This window comes from Eurytemora carolleeae, unplaced genomic scaffold (assembly GCF_000591075.1).
Source record: "Eurytemora carolleeae unplaced genomic scaffold, Eaff_2.0 scaffold121, whole genome shotgun sequence".
Classification (NCBI taxonomy): domain Eukaryota; kingdom Metazoa; phylum Arthropoda; class Copepoda; order Calanoida; family Temoridae; genus Eurytemora; species Eurytemora carolleeae.
The window spans coordinates 291,184-307,144 of NW_019396146.1; the positions used below are offsets into that span (position 1 = coordinate 291,184).

Consider the following 15,961-nt stretch of genomic DNA (forward strand, 5'->3'; position numbering starts at 1 on the left):
TTTATAAATTAACACTTTTAACACTTTTAACAAAAACAGATAATATAAACTGAACAAGACAAAAGGAGAAAGTGATATTTTAGGTGACGTTACTGGTGTGAACTTGTGACCTCGTAGCTTCTGTAGTTTTGATGTTAAGCTCAACTATGAGCAAAGCATATCCGGTTAAAATTAAAAATTCGGAAATTTTTTTTTTTCTCCATTGCTGATACAATATGATTTAAATATTACGTGCAATTTACTTTATGTATACAGTTTAGTATAAAGTTGACGCTTGGGATATTGCGCATTTGGGAAGTTGTCACTGGGAAAATTATCCTTGGGAAGTTGCTTCTTGGGAAAGTACCAAACATCATTATAATTAATATCTACATGAATCCTGTGTTGTGTGTCAAAGTACATTTTACAATAACGAAACCTTAATGCAATGTCTTATGAAAAGTTTCATAATAATTACAAAGTGACAAGAAACCCCGGTATTATCTCTTATTACAAAGTGACAAGAAACCCCGGTATTATCTCTTATTACAAAGTGACAAGAAACCCCGGTATTATCTCTTATTACAAAGTGACAAGAAACCCCGGTATTATCTCTTATTACAAAGTGACAAGAAACCCCGGTATTATCTCTTATTACAAAGTGACAAGAAACCCCGGTATTATCTCTTATTACAAAGTGACAAGAAACCCCGGTATTATCTCTTATTACAAAGTGACAAGAAACCCCGGTATTATCTCTTATTACAAAGTGACAAGAAACCCCGGTATTATCTCTTATTACAAAGTGACAAGAAACCCCGGTATTATCTCTTATTACAAAGTGACAAGAAACCCCGGTATTATCTCTTATTACAAAGTGACAAGAAACCCCGGTATTATCTCTTATTACAAAGTGACAAGAAACCCCGGTATTATCTCTTATTACAAAGTGACAAGAAACCCCGGTATTATCTCTTATTACAAAGTGACAAGAAACCCCGGTATTATCTCTTATTACAAAGNATGTGCAAACGCTGCAACCCCAGTCTTATATGAGTATGTAAAATAAAAACTGGAATAAATAGAAACCCCGAAATCTCTTACCACTCCGCTTTATCATTTCTCAACTCCACTTCCGTTTTTTTTATTTTTTATCGTTTTAGACTCTTTTATCTAGTCCACCCCCCCCCCCTTGTACAGTTTTGTCTAGTGCTCCCGTATATGTTCTTGTAGAAATTGTTAAAAAACTAAAATTAAACCTAAGAATGTTTACAATAACTACCTATATGAACTCCGAAAATATTTCTCTGAACCCTGCACTTTTTGCAAAACCCCAACTTTCCTTTCCATTCTTTTTCCTCCGTTGAGCCTACAACTTATGACAATTCTATATGAAATAACCGGGTTTGGTAATTTTTGACATTTAAACATTTTATATCATCTCAATTTTTTTTCTACCTTTAAGTTATATCATTGAAATTATCCTAAAATAAGTCGCATGTTTTGTTTTTTTTGCAAAGTTTAAAAGTTGCCATTTCTTGTTTGATTGCTACCCCTGTATACTGTTTAAAAGTTTCCTATCTCCGTTAAACTATGTAATTAGACTGAATAAACGACTTAGATAAACCCACCCGTAGCTTCCTTTCTCAGACCTAGCTATAGAGCATAGATGCAAATACATAGTTCCTTTCAGAAACATCTATTCCTTACCCANCCCCACCCGACAATTTAGAAAATATTTGTGATCCACAATTAATTGCTTCATATTAGTTTTAAACATTATTTCAACTTGAAGTTCCTTAAGAATAATTAAGAAGAATAAACGGATGAAAAATTTAAAAAAGTAATAGCCTATATTTGTCAGAATTTCTAAAATTTCGACTCTGAAAATATTTTAGTAATTAAACATTGAAAATCTTCCAAATGATGCGCAATTACGGTTTTTTTTAGAAAAGCTCATTTTTAAATTAAATTTTTCTCTCTTCATACATGGTTTCCCAAACTACCTCCTCCAATTGTCAGCTATTGGTTCAAATTAGTTTCAAAGGTTTAAATTCTTGAGAAGAATCCAATGTTCTGTCCTCTGGAAACTACTTAAGGTGAAATTTTCTCTTCTCAATTCTAACAAACCTGAAAAAATGATTACAATGAATAGAACATACAGATAGTCTTAAACATATTAAACTAAGCTTTAAGGGGGCTCCTTTTCTAGTAACAATTTTAGCTGTTAACCGATAATTCCTCAAGATGCCATTTTTCTTTGAAAATCTTATTTTTCGGATTTTCTAATTGAATTTGCGCATTTCAAAAATATTAAATATATATGTTGACATTTTTGTCAATCAATATTTCTAACCATCCATAAACCTTCTCTGGGCTCATGTGAGTTGCAACACAAAACTTGGGGTAAATCCGTTTTGGCGTTTATTGGACACAAACAACAACAAAACAGACAATCAAATTACATTGAAAGTATAATTAAAAAAATACCGTGCACGTTCACATCAAATTTTATGACGTAAATTTTGCGAAATGTTTTCAACATTATTTTCTTTTTAACATAAAAGAGTAGATTGAATTCAGAGAAAGATAATATATACTTGTTGTTAACTGTCAGCGTAATTATAATATCCCTTAATACTTGTTCAATCCTGTAAAATTCCTATTGTGTCTCGATCCGATGCATAAATCCTGAAGTAACTTTAAGTAAGAACTCACAATTTTAAATGATCAATTTTCAGATTAAAAAAAAGCAAGACCAAAATTGTCTCTTTTAATCGTGCAATTCTGAATGTTGCGGGCAATTCTTTAAATGAGGGGTCACAGCCAAAACCATTAATATGATTAAACGGCTCTGCAAAATTGTAACCCTTCATCCCTACCTCTTTATTGACCCCCCCCCCCTCATAACCCCCATTTCTACCCTACCCTCCTTCTCACAGCTTCTGTACCGCTCAATCACACCAAGTACAAGGAAAGTTAATTGCAGTTGGCGTGCACATTGAAACCAGTTATCTCTGGGCGGAATTTGTAAACAAGAATAGATGCATCATGTGTTCGCTAAATATCCGAGGAGGTTAAAAGCATTAAATTTAGATAATTTTGATAATTGACATAATAATTTCCTATAACCAGAATTTGTCATTGACTTGGCATTCGGCTTGTGTTTACATTACCGCCCAGAGACAGTACACTGCAGTACAAAAGATGCGTACACCTCTGAAATAACTTTCCTTGCATTATAACCTTGAATCACACTATGCCTCGATGATTCGATGCTAAAGCTTGATTTTCTAAGTCAAATGTTGCATTCTATAACTCGAACTTAACCCTAGTTTCAAATCTTAGGATCAGAATTTACTTCACTTATGATCAGACAGAACCTCCAAACTCTGGACTCTCATGGAGGGAGCTGAGTGAGAGGCAATCCTATCTTCAACTTGCGTATTTTCTGATATAAAAACTCTGAACTCATTCTACTTAAATCTGACCCCAGAGATAACACTTCAGATTATTTCCGATCTTCATGATTAGTTCAGATATTTATACTTTACAGTGAGTCCCAAAAAAAGGAACCTGTAATATTAAGAACCATTGAAATCATAATTAGGACAGGCAAGGTGTAATTGTTTTCACCGATACTTTTTGTTAATTATTTCTGTTATGACAACCTTGAAACCAAAACAAAGTTTTTAGCAGAAAAAAATTAAAGGTACCGGAGACAAAATAAAGTGACACGGCCGATTGACAACGGTACCATTTTGTACGAATTTTATCCTTCTATTTAGAGGTAAAATGATTATTTTCAATAGAGAAAATAGACTTTTTTATTTAGAAAAAAAACTATTATATAGAGGTTGAAATGGTACCTTACTGAATCTGAAATGCCAATAGTTGAATTGTTCACTTGAAACTAAGTGTACAGTCCCTTCGATCATAGGAAGCCATACATAATGCAGTATACAATCCATGCAAATTGTGAAAAAGTTAGCAGAATGTGAAAAACTCTGTAACATGTACCAATTTTGCAAACTGAGCGAAATGTGAAAAATTGGAAAATGTGCAAACTCTGCAACCCCTGCAAACTCTGCAACCCCTGCAAACTCTGCAACCCCTGCAAACTCTGCAACCCCTGCAAACTCTGCAACCCCTGCAAACTCTGCAACCCCTGCAAACTTGATTAGTTATGATGAAGATTATAAAAACCCTGATCTATCTTAATGTACCACGTCATTCGGAAATATAATATCATCTTTCTTTGCACACAAATTTCCTTATTTTCATTTCCTTTTTACCCTCCCCCCTTCCACATCTCCCCTACCCCCCCCCTAACCTTAATAACCCCGTGATATGTATGACTGTGCATGCACTGTATATAAGCTCTATTTTTGCTTGCAATTCAGTCTATACAACACTGCAAACTAGCCAAGAGGAACAGGTAAAATGTTTGCAAAATTTCTGCAGGTACAACTGGTACAACTGGTACAACTGGTACAACTGGTACAACTGGTACAACTGGTACAACTGGTACAACTGGTACAACTTTGAACAGTTGTAGCTTCTCTAGTTTTAATGTTACGGAGAAGTATGAGAAAACTAATTTATTTGGTTAAGAATTGTCAGAAATTTAAAACGTTTTTGTTATTTTCGATGGCTCTTCAAATCAGAGGAATTATTATCAGAAACATAAAAATTTTAAATTTAAAGTGCAATTTACAGTTATAGTTTGGCGTGACACACATGTATACTGTATACATTTATACCAGGAGATAATATTCTCGTGTTTAAACCTTGCTTCCGCCCATTCTGCTCTCCCAGAACACACAAACTTTTAATGTAAAACTTGTTGTCGAAACCGGGTTTCGTTGACAGAGTAAACTGAGTTTGGTCCTTTAATTTTTTTATAAACTTTTCATGGCAATCGAAGAAAATACGCAAAGGTCAAAAAGAAAACCTAAACCTGGTTTCGTATATTTGCACTCGCTAAAGTTTCCTTCTCAGGGGTCCCCAGGATCATACTAGGCCAGATTCGGAGCCTCAGGGGGTCAAAAAGTTCCCAGGACGTGAAGACGGAAGGAGGGTTAAAGGAGGGCTAAGGTTCAGTCTGTAAAGCAGAGAGTCGGATTCCAATCTCTAAAAATATGAATAAAAATCCCCCAATTTGTTTCTATCTCGTGTTTCATATTTTAGAAAGTATGAATAAGTTTTGTTATTTCGTATTTTCTTTGTTATAGTGAAGCAGTTTCTGTAATGCTTACAATTAGATAAAATAATAAACAATAATTTTTGTAATAAAAATTTTAATTTTAATATCATTTGACACTCTATCTAGTATATTCCCTTAAAGGTCTTAACTTAAAAATAGAATTCATAAAAGGTTTATTCTACAAAATGTGTGCAGGAAGTTCAACTTAAAATGGCATAAATCCGAAATTTTAAATGAAAACAGATGTTGTAAAATGTATGGAGATAGTCTAACTACCTAAGAGAGATATGAAATATAACGAACCCTTGAACCATGATGTTTAGTAGAAAACAGTTTTTTCAGAATAGGAGAATGGCATTTGAAAAATATTTTTTTTTACAACTTCTTAAAATTTAAAAATCTAATGATAACCAGAATCAGGTTTTTATGTTTCATTTTTTTCTTTGAATCAAGTCTTTAAAAGGAACGTAGAAGTTCATTTAATTGATCCTCGGTTTATAGACTGACATTTCCAGTTTAAAAACATTGATTATTTTCAATTGCGGTTTCTCCGTATAAGAGATTAAGCAGATTTCTGAAACAAAAAACAATGGAGGAAAATGTCAGAGTTACACCTTTTTTAGCCTAAAAAAACGAAGATATTCACAGACTGGTCGGATTAAGGTTTAAAGGGTACCGTGTACCGTAAAATGCTGCTCTAAAAGGGAGGCTCACTTGAAATTATATCGACTGTTCCTTTAAGTTAGAATCCCAAATCCCTATTACTATCTATACCTTCTAAATGTGATTTCTCTGAACAAATATTCTCTGCATATCACCCCCCCTCCCCCCTCCCCCTCCTATTGCAGGGTGATGTTACCCGGTGTTTAGAGGGAGGGGAGAAGAGGAAAGGAGATGCAAGGGATTAGCCTATGAGATAAACATACTCAAGTGGTTGATTATGCATAACCCAGGTTAATACCTAGTTTCAACCCACCTTATATATGCTTATTAATGATAAGCATACATTTAACCCCCATCCCCCCTCTCCACCCTCAATTTCTCCCCTTTTCGCCATCCCCCCTCTTATGTCGAAATTTCTCAATGGTTTCGCCTTAATATCTACAATTACATTCCAAAGTAACATTCTTCAATTTAAATAAAAGGTTGCTTCATTTTTGAAACAATTTAATAAACCGACACCGTCATTGTATTTTTTTTAGTGGAGGTAGCGCGATCATTAGTAAAATATTGATAAGAGAGATCCTGCGGGGGACACATGGAAGGCTCCAATTCGTAGATTTTAGGAAATCACAAAACAAATTATATAAAAAGATTTAAATAAACAACCAGAATAAAATAAAATTTTCTTTTAATATTTTCAACATTTTCATATTTTCAACATCTTCATATTTTCAACATCTTCATATTTTCAACATCTTCATATTTTCAACATCTTCATATTTTCAACATCTTCATATTTTCAACATCTTTATATTTTCAACATTTTCATCTTTGCATTGAAAGATATCTGTGTCCATTGTCATCTTTGAATTGAATTTAATAACCATAATTGGTAATTTAACATTCTAATTGTATGAATTTTTTCAACCCAATATTGATTGTATTGTACGTATTATTAATATATTTAATCACTTCTTGTGAAGTATGTCAATAGAAACGAGACTTTTCGATAAAAACGAGACTTTTGGATAAAAACGAGGCTTTTAATAAGATAACCAATCTAAAAAGTAACTTATTACCCATTTTTTTCGGGGACACACTGAATTTTAGTTGTGAGTTTATAACATGAACATATTGTAACTCGATTTCTACTTTTAAGGATATACATTAAACAATGTATGTACTTACACATGATTAAATGAATATATCTATATCTGTATGGTTGTTTTTTGTTTTTTTGTAGATGCTGATTTATTTTAATTAGTCTTTTCATGCCTAGTACAGTTTTCATTTAAAACTGAAAGATAAAATGTATCTTTGAAAAATTTTATTACAGTTTTAAATATTGCTTAGGCAAAACGAACGTACAATTTTAACTCAAGAATTCATAACTCCAAATTAGATTAATAGCTGAATGAATGCAGACAGAAGATTGCGTGGAATGTCCGTTTCTTTGACCTTGAAAATGAGAATTATCTAGTATTTGCAGTATTTTCAGAAACTTGCAAGAAAACTAGAGCTCACGACTAAATTCTCAAAATAAAAAGGAAACCGAGAAGAGATATTTGTAACTAAATTCCGAGGAATTATGTTTTGTGTACTATTAGGGGTGTATCTTTTCGGGAAAAATCCCCCCCTTCGTCTCCTCTCATTTGTCTAGTCAAATATAATATTATTAGGGCCTTTTCTACTGAACTGAAAAATTTCAGAAAATGAAATTGAAAAAAATTTATTTAAAAAAGAGAAAGCTTGCTGCAAACTTTTTATCAACTCTCCTTGTCTATCCGATTTCTCATTCGTCAAAATACATTGGTTTTGACCAACGAATTAAGCTCTTTTTGTTCACTTAAAAGTTCTAAGGAAAGAATAAACAAATGCATTTAAACCAATATTTAAATTGTAATATAGACCTGGAATTGTTTAAATAAAAGTGTACGTGTATTTTCTCCTTGCACGTACTTACAGCCCTGCAGGAAAGGAATTGAGTTTTTGCCACAAACTCAACTTTTCTAATCCCTATATCATTGCAACTTGATGGTGTAAACTTCTCATATTTCAAACTTAGATTTTTAATCCAACAGTATTCATAGTTTGAAATATCTACGGTCTACGACATAGAGTAGGAAAGAAGGAACAATAACCAACCATAGTCTAAAATTTAAAATTCTCAGTATTTTTCTAATATTCAAAAGCACTGAAAACGTTAATATAGTTTCTATTAAACGTAAACCATAAACAGAATTTAAACATTGAATCTCGGTATTTAAAAGTTGAGGTTGTGGAAAAAATATACACTTTAGTGTTAGTGGATAACTCTATAATTCTTTACAGTAAAACCCCCCCCCCCCCCATCGTGTTTGTCTGGCCTTGTGCTAAGCCTACTCAATTTGGCAAAATAAACTGATTCTGTGGATTAAAAAAACCTGTCTATTTATTAGAACACTTTCACCACAACTTGGTTGAATGATCAGGCATAGAAATATTATAAGTTACACATTACCACAGTTCTTTCACGTCAAACTAAAGTAAATTATCAGTTACATTACCACAGTCCTTTCACGTCAAACTAAAGTAAATTATCGGTTACATTACCACAGTACTTTCACGTCAAACTAAAGTAAATTATCAGTTACATTACCACAGTACTTTCACGTCAAACTAAAGTAAATTATCGGTTACATTACCACAGTACTTTCACGTCAAACTAAAGTAAATTATCAGTTACATTACCACAGTACTTTCACGTCAAACTAAAGTAAATTATCGGTTACATTACCACAGTACTTTCACGTCAAACTAAAGTAAATTATCAGTTACATTACCACAGTACTTTCACGTCAAACTAAAGTAAATTATCGGTTACATTACCACAGTTCTTTCACGTCAAACTAAAGTAAATTGCACGTATATGATTATAATCTTATATGCTTTAAATTATAACTCCACTTATTGAGGAGCTATCTAAAACATGCTTTGAATTGGTTATATTATCATATAATATATATATATAACCAAATAAATATTACCTTCTTTATCTGTTTAGGTTGAAATGTGTTTACTCTGCTTTATTCCGAATTTGAACAATTAACGAAATTATAACGACGTAAGAACAAAACTAAGAACTAACTCATTCGTGTGCTTTATCTACTACTTATAGCGCCCAAAGACTCTTTAATTAATCATAATAATAATAATAATATAAGAATATTTTTTGAAAATTTGAAATTTTTTTAGTACTTCAATAACTCAAAAAAAATCCGCGAACCTTTTTTTTTCTCTCAAAATCAAAAGTTTAGAAAAGCAAAAATATATATATAAATTATTTCTATCAAATTCTTAAATCTTTTAAAGATTGAATCTCAGAATCACAGAAAACTTGCAAACTTGTAATAAGAAAATATGCAATTTTTAGTTCTGGTCTAATTTTTGAGAAAAAGTTATTTAAATTATTCTTAAGTATTACAAATACGATGTTCATTTGAAACCTGAAGAACCATTGAAAAATAATTTTTCTGAAAAAAATATACCAGAACTGAAAATTGCGAATTTTCTTTTTACAATTTTGCATATTTTCTAAGAATATGTGATTCAATCTTTTTAAAATTTTAGATTTCGATAGAAACAATTTATTTACACATTTTTTTTCTGAACTTTTGATTTTGAGAGTAAAAAAAGGTTCGCGGATTTTTTTTGAGTAATTGCAAAGTACCAAAAAAATTTCAAATTTTCAAAAAATATTGAAAAACATCATACAGGAGAATTGCACAAAAAAGGTACAATTTTGCACCAGGCGCCGCAAATCACACTTTTTTTACTCACCCTGTTTATATATATACAAATATATACTGAGGAATGCTTCAAGACATGAAACATCATGCATGTATATAGTAAGATTCTGAAGTTCATTCTTAAAATATATACATATATATATAAATAAATGAGCGAAGACCATTATTATATTCTTGATATTATGAAATATATAACTAATAATATAATAATAATAATAATACATATACAAAGGTAACGCCTCTAAATTTTCACATCATCTGACCACAGGATGTTTAAGATATATAAAATATTGGAACATATTCTAACAATGATTAACACTATAGATAAGAATATACAAATGTAGTTCTGCACAACAGTATACATCTTATCCTGAATCAGTGCATAAAGGATCTATCTACCTATCTATATCTATCTATCTACCTATCTATGTATCTATCTATCTATCTGCACAGATGCATGTTTTTTGGCGTATACCAAATATAGCTGTGAATATGGCTGGTAAAGGCATCCTTTTATTATGTAGTCATACACCACTTATACGCCTAGTACACTCCTCAGCAAAACATGACTCTTTTGTGGAGGGGCGGGGCCTGTACAGCAGGCGTGATAGGGGAGTTTATTAAAGAAAGGAGGGGGAGGGGCTGTACAGCAGGCGTGATGGGGGAGTTTATTAAAGAAAAGAGGGGGGGGGCTGGGCAGCAGGCGTGATGGGGGACTTTATGAACAAACAAACAGATTAATACTTTATATATAGAGATTCAACGTGAATGAATGCCCTGTTTGGCTAAATTAGGATGTTTATATAAAAAGAATAAAACATATTAAAGAAATTAAAGAGACTGTAAGCATTATTTCAAGTGAAGCTCAAAGCAAAGATGACAATATCAGATTCACAACGGTACTCTTGAAACATGTGTCTGATAAAAGTATTGAATTCTGATAACGTGTTTTCCTGCAGAAGAAATGCGCAATTCACGTTTGTGGATACCGTTGTGAATCGGGCATTGGAAACTTTGCATGGAGGTTCGCTTAAAATTACGCTTACAGTCCCTTTAAGCAGAAAATAAAATAATTTCTAAATGTGAGTTTCCTCCGACTTGTCGCGTGCATATAAACTGCGGAATTGAGCACTTTTGTAATTGCGTAGGACGGGTTATATATTCCAAATCTCCGGGTAGGGCTGGAACCACGGGATGGGACTTTCTCCTCTCTCTCCATGCAGCTCAGGATGAATTTCTAAATAATCTCAGGACTCAGACTTCCTACGTTTATACAATCCAGCATGAAAGATTTAAAACTTGTTATTCATAATTTGAACCGGGTTCAAGATTAGCACACAAGTAGAGTCATATAACATTATCATGCAATGAAGACCTAAATCTATTTAATTTTAATGATGAAATACAACCAAACTAAACAGGCATTCATGTCTTATGTAAAATAATGTGAAAGTCCACGAGACTAAAGCTGATAAAATACAAAGGTTTACCTAAACATTATGAGTCTCCAGAACCTAAACATTATGAGTCTCCAGAACCTAAACATTATGAGTCTCCAGAACCTAAACATTATGAGTCTCCAGAACCTAAACATTATGAGTCTCCAGAACCTAAACATTATGAGTCTCCAGAACCTAAACATTATGAGTCTCCAGAACCTAAACATTATGAGTCTCCAGAACCTAAACATTATGAGTCTCCAGAACCTAAACATTATGAGTCTCCAGAACCTAAACATTATGAGTCTCCAGAACCTAAACATTATGAGTCTCCAGAACCTAAACATTATGAGTCTCCAGAACCTAAACATTATGAGTCTCCAGAACCTAAACATCATGAGTCTCCAGTCCCTTTTACAGTCCCTTTTATACCAATAATAACCAATTAGATTGTTACATAAAATGATTTACCGTCATTACAGTCACGACCTCTTTGTTTGTAAACCTGTACATATGTACATTTAACCCTGTACCTATGCTGAGATNCCCCCCTTCACCATCTCTCTCACTCTCGCCTTATTGTCCATATCACTATCTAGTTGCTAATCAAGGGGCAACTTTCACTCCCTTCATATCCTTCATTTACGTCCTTTTGCTCATTACATACCTATACCCTGTCCTTAAAACCAATCTTTTTAACCTTTATCATTTAGTATTCAAGTTTCTTCTTTTTGATCTACAATATTTCCTTAAATTATATCATATATATCATGATATATATCATATATTATCATTGCGTTCGATCTACTAAACAAACAGATATGGCTTGACACAAGGTTATAATGCAAAGAAAGTTAATTGCAGTTGCGTAAACTCTGCGTACATATTGAAACCAGTTCTCTCTAAGCGGAATTTATAAACAAGAATAGATGCATCAGTGTTCGTTTAGTATCACTGTCCGAGGAAGATAAAAGCATTAAACTTTGATAATTTTGATAATTCACATTTTTGTTTCCTATGACCAGAATATTTTTATGATTTTCTATGTGAAAGATGGATCCCATGTCAGGCTTCGACATTCGTCTTGTGTTTACATTACCGCCCAGAGACAGTACACTGCAGTACAAAAGATCCGTACACCTCTGAAATAACTTTCCTTGTATAAAAATCTGTGAGCAATGCCTAATACCCCATTTTTGCTGTAAATGTTTCAGTTGGATTCTGATAAGTTAAAGAAAATGCTGTAAATACATTAATAGGATCACCCTTAAAGGATGAGTGTGTAAAGACGACCTTAACTCTTATAAAAGGAGGATCCCAAGGTTAAATTAGGTTTTCTGTCTTGAATATAGTCTTGTTACATATGATTTGGATAGAAAACAAGTTCACATTTTAACACTATCACAGTTTTTTTCTAAATAACTTAAAACGGCTTAAACTAGAACGCTAGAACTTCTTCACTTTTTAAACATCTTTAACAAATTTTGCCAAAATTTGATATTTAAAAAGCCTTTTAAAATTGGGCGCACTTTTTGTATAATCTTTCGTTGGCTTAATTTACTTAAAACTATATAAGGAATTGTTTAACAAATGTTAAGCATTACGCAATTATGGTTAAAGAGTGCTGTGCTATTGTTGAAGATATATAGGATCAAGGCTGTATAATAAGGTTAGTTACTCTCGATGCTTTCCAATGTACGGAAAATGTCGTCTCCTAAAATAGATAGAAACACAATATGACGTCACTGATTATACAGGCGAGAGGGACGTCATATTGGGTATTTATCTATCTATCTTAGGAAAAGACATTTTCTGTACATTGGAGCGCATCGAGAGTAACCAACCTTATTATACAACCTTCTATAGGATTGAACGATAGGGGGCTGTGAAGGGGGGGGGGGTAAACGTTAATGGGAGGGGGGACTAATGCTTAAACAATGGATGCATTTATCTTGACCATTATAATAAATATCCCCTCCCTGAGTTTACAATAGATAATAATACGGTTAGGTGAAACTTTTTATATACTGGTAAATAAATAAAGTAAAACAAAATATATCATTTTGGAGAAGAGATTTTCTTTTTTCATATCTATTATGTTCATAGTCCTTTTTAAAGATGGAATATAAACTTTGCGTTTGTATCCAATAAACGTCAAAACGGCTGAATCGATTGAACACACATTTTTTCTTGGACATCACATGATCCCAAGGAAGGTTTATGGATGGAAAACAATGTTGCCTAAAAAAAATTCTATTTTTCTTAATTCACGAAAAAAGCTATAAGCGAAATTTTGTTGTTTGATACTTAAAAAAGAGAAAATTGATAGAACAGCGCTTAAAAGTTATAACTAAAGATTGGTGCGAAGCGCCCTGGAAGCCTAGTGAGATAAAAAAAAATGGATCCTTAAACGTGCTGAAAAAATTGGGCTTCTGTTTTTTTTAGTGTTAATACTTCATATTTAATTGTATTCAACTATACTAAGTATCAAATAATAAAAATAAATGTACATAAATGTATTGAAGTCTGGACTCCAAGAACACAAAAAGATGTGACTTTAAACCACTTTAATTCCATCTTTCTTTAAAACCACAATGTCGGAGACCTTAGATATATATTTTAAACTGTGACACCTGTACTAGTTTAGATAATCAAAGTTTTAAATATCAAAGATTATAAGGATTAGGCAGTTTTAGTTTTAATTCCTTAAGATTGTTTTAAAAGATGCAACAAAAACTTGTTTCTTAAAACTGTTTTATCTAGGAAGGGAGAGTTTAAAAACTTGTTTCTTAAAACTGTTTTATCTAGGAAGGGAGAGTTTAAAAAACCTGAAAAGACTTAGAAAATGTTCATTAAAATCAGCCCAACATGGTGCTTGGTGTAATTATTACTCATGATTAATTAGTTCATTTTTTGCACAGCTACTAATGTTCCTATTCTGCAAGTCCAAGCGTGGTTTTAAATTATCTAATTTGATAATCATTTGCAGGTATCTACTTTCCTTAAAGGCATCATTAACAAGTTGAAAATGCAATCTCATTAGGTTTAAATGATTTATCAAATGGGGGTAAATGGTTGGTATTCATGCATAGTATATAGAATAACACTGTGATTAATAAAACTTATTTTAATTCACGTTTGAAAAAACTTCCCTAATAGCATTCAGAGACATTAACCCTATCACGGTTGGGAATTGTTTTCCGCCCCCCCCCCTTAGGGCTAAGACTTATATATTTGAAAAGCCCTTGAAAAATGGATTAATATTTGTTAAAAGTAAAAAAACTGTTTTTGAGATTTTTTCGACATACTTTTTAAACTTTTTATAAATCCTAATTTTTTTAATGATCAGGCCTATGCAAATTTGGACTAGGGACATGAATCAAAAATAGCCCAATCAGAATATGGCTAAGACAATATGTGCGTTCAATATCCCACCCAAGTCCCAAAGTGTGTTTCTAAAGAAGTGTAGCCAATGAACAACAAAATTTGTTATAAAAGACCAATGAAACAAACAAACAACTTATTATCATGTTATAATGGATCAGAGGAATTTTCAAACTTTAAAATTTGCTTTGATCATAATATATAATATAATGGAAGGTTTTTAGTTAACTTCTTTTTTTCAGAGATATAGAAAAGTGGTTCTTCTATTACGAAAAAATATGTACAAAGAAATTTAACCAGTCCACCCATAATTCAAGTTTCAAATCATATTTTACAAGCAAAATACTAAATTAAATTAAATACTAATTAAACCGGTCGAATTCAAGAATGTTTATGAGCCTCCCAGATTTACTATGCAGCAACGAGCCTCCGCTATAGCAATACAAATTTTATACAAAAACTATAAAGTCTTTTACGCGAACAGAAAGATATTATGAAAACAAATTCTAAAATGAGTTTTGTTTGATTTGTAAAGTTTTTTTTTTAATTCAGAAACTTCTTAAAAACTAAAATTTTGCATTACGAGATTTATCTAAACATAACAATTAAAAAAATGTATCGCTTAAATCAAAGACTTTAGCAAATCTAATCGAATTCACATTATAATTGTTTTCTTATTATCTTTCTTCCTTTTCGCGTCAATTTTTTTGAAGTTTTAGTATGAAATGGCGGAGGCTCAGTGCTGCATATGGTATCTGGGAGGCTCATGGCTGCCGGGGGTTCCCCCTCACGGTATGCTAAAATGCTAAACCCATGGTATGGGTGTCCTTTACAAAATGCGGATATAGGACAGTATGTATAACAACACGATTCAAACAACACGACTTAAACACGACTCATGTTCTACTCCAAATTTGGAATCTTACAAGAAACATTTGTCACGGGAAGAAGAAGACGCAAAGCGACTATTATACGGTCGTGAGGGGGTTATGTTAACGACAGGGGCTGAGTGGGGGGAATGCAGTAGGGGGGGGATAATGAAGGGGGGGCGTGATTCTTGCGTCCAATGTACAACGTTTGCCTCATGTACTATGTGTATTGTGTACCCCATATTCTATGAGTGTACTCCGTGTACCAAGTGTACCCAATGCAACGAGAGCACATTGAGTATCTTTGATGTTCCAAGTGTAGTTCCAAGTGAATACCATGTACTAAGGGTACCGTGAGTCCAAGTGTGCCGGCCCATGTACCAATTGTACCGTGAGGGCCAAGTGCACCCCATTGTACCGAGTTAACAGTGTACATCATCCAAAACACAGAGGAACAGAGACAGTGATCCAGGGTGTCCCACGAAACATGACAGTTTATGAATAATTTAAAATGTCTTCTTACATAATTTGTAAAAGTGGCTTGATACCAAAATGCAAAGTAAACAATATTGTATGACAGTCAAATCATAGTAAAATTGATATCAAATTAAAATATATTTAAGTAAAATATTT

The 15,961-nt window shown here is 32.7% G+C and overlaps 2 protein-coding genes across 2 annotated transcripts in view; one reads left to right on the forward strand and one right to left on the reverse strand.

The window, feature by feature from the left end:
- The window catches only part of LOC111696320 (protein artichoke), a 69,706-nt gene that overhangs the window by 45,864 nt on the left and 7,881 nt on the right, over positions 1 to 15,961 (reverse strand). The gene's annotated exons all lie outside the window — the stretch shown is intronic.
- Positions 10,129 to 11,524, forward strand: LOC111696317 (cornifin-B-like). Its single transcript, XM_023465888.1, has 2 exons — positions 10,129 to 10,135; positions 11,121 to 11,524. Exons 1-2 carry the CDS (start codon positions 10,129 to 10,131, stop codon positions 11,522 to 11,524), a joined length of 411 nt encoding a protein of 136 aa, XP_023321656.1.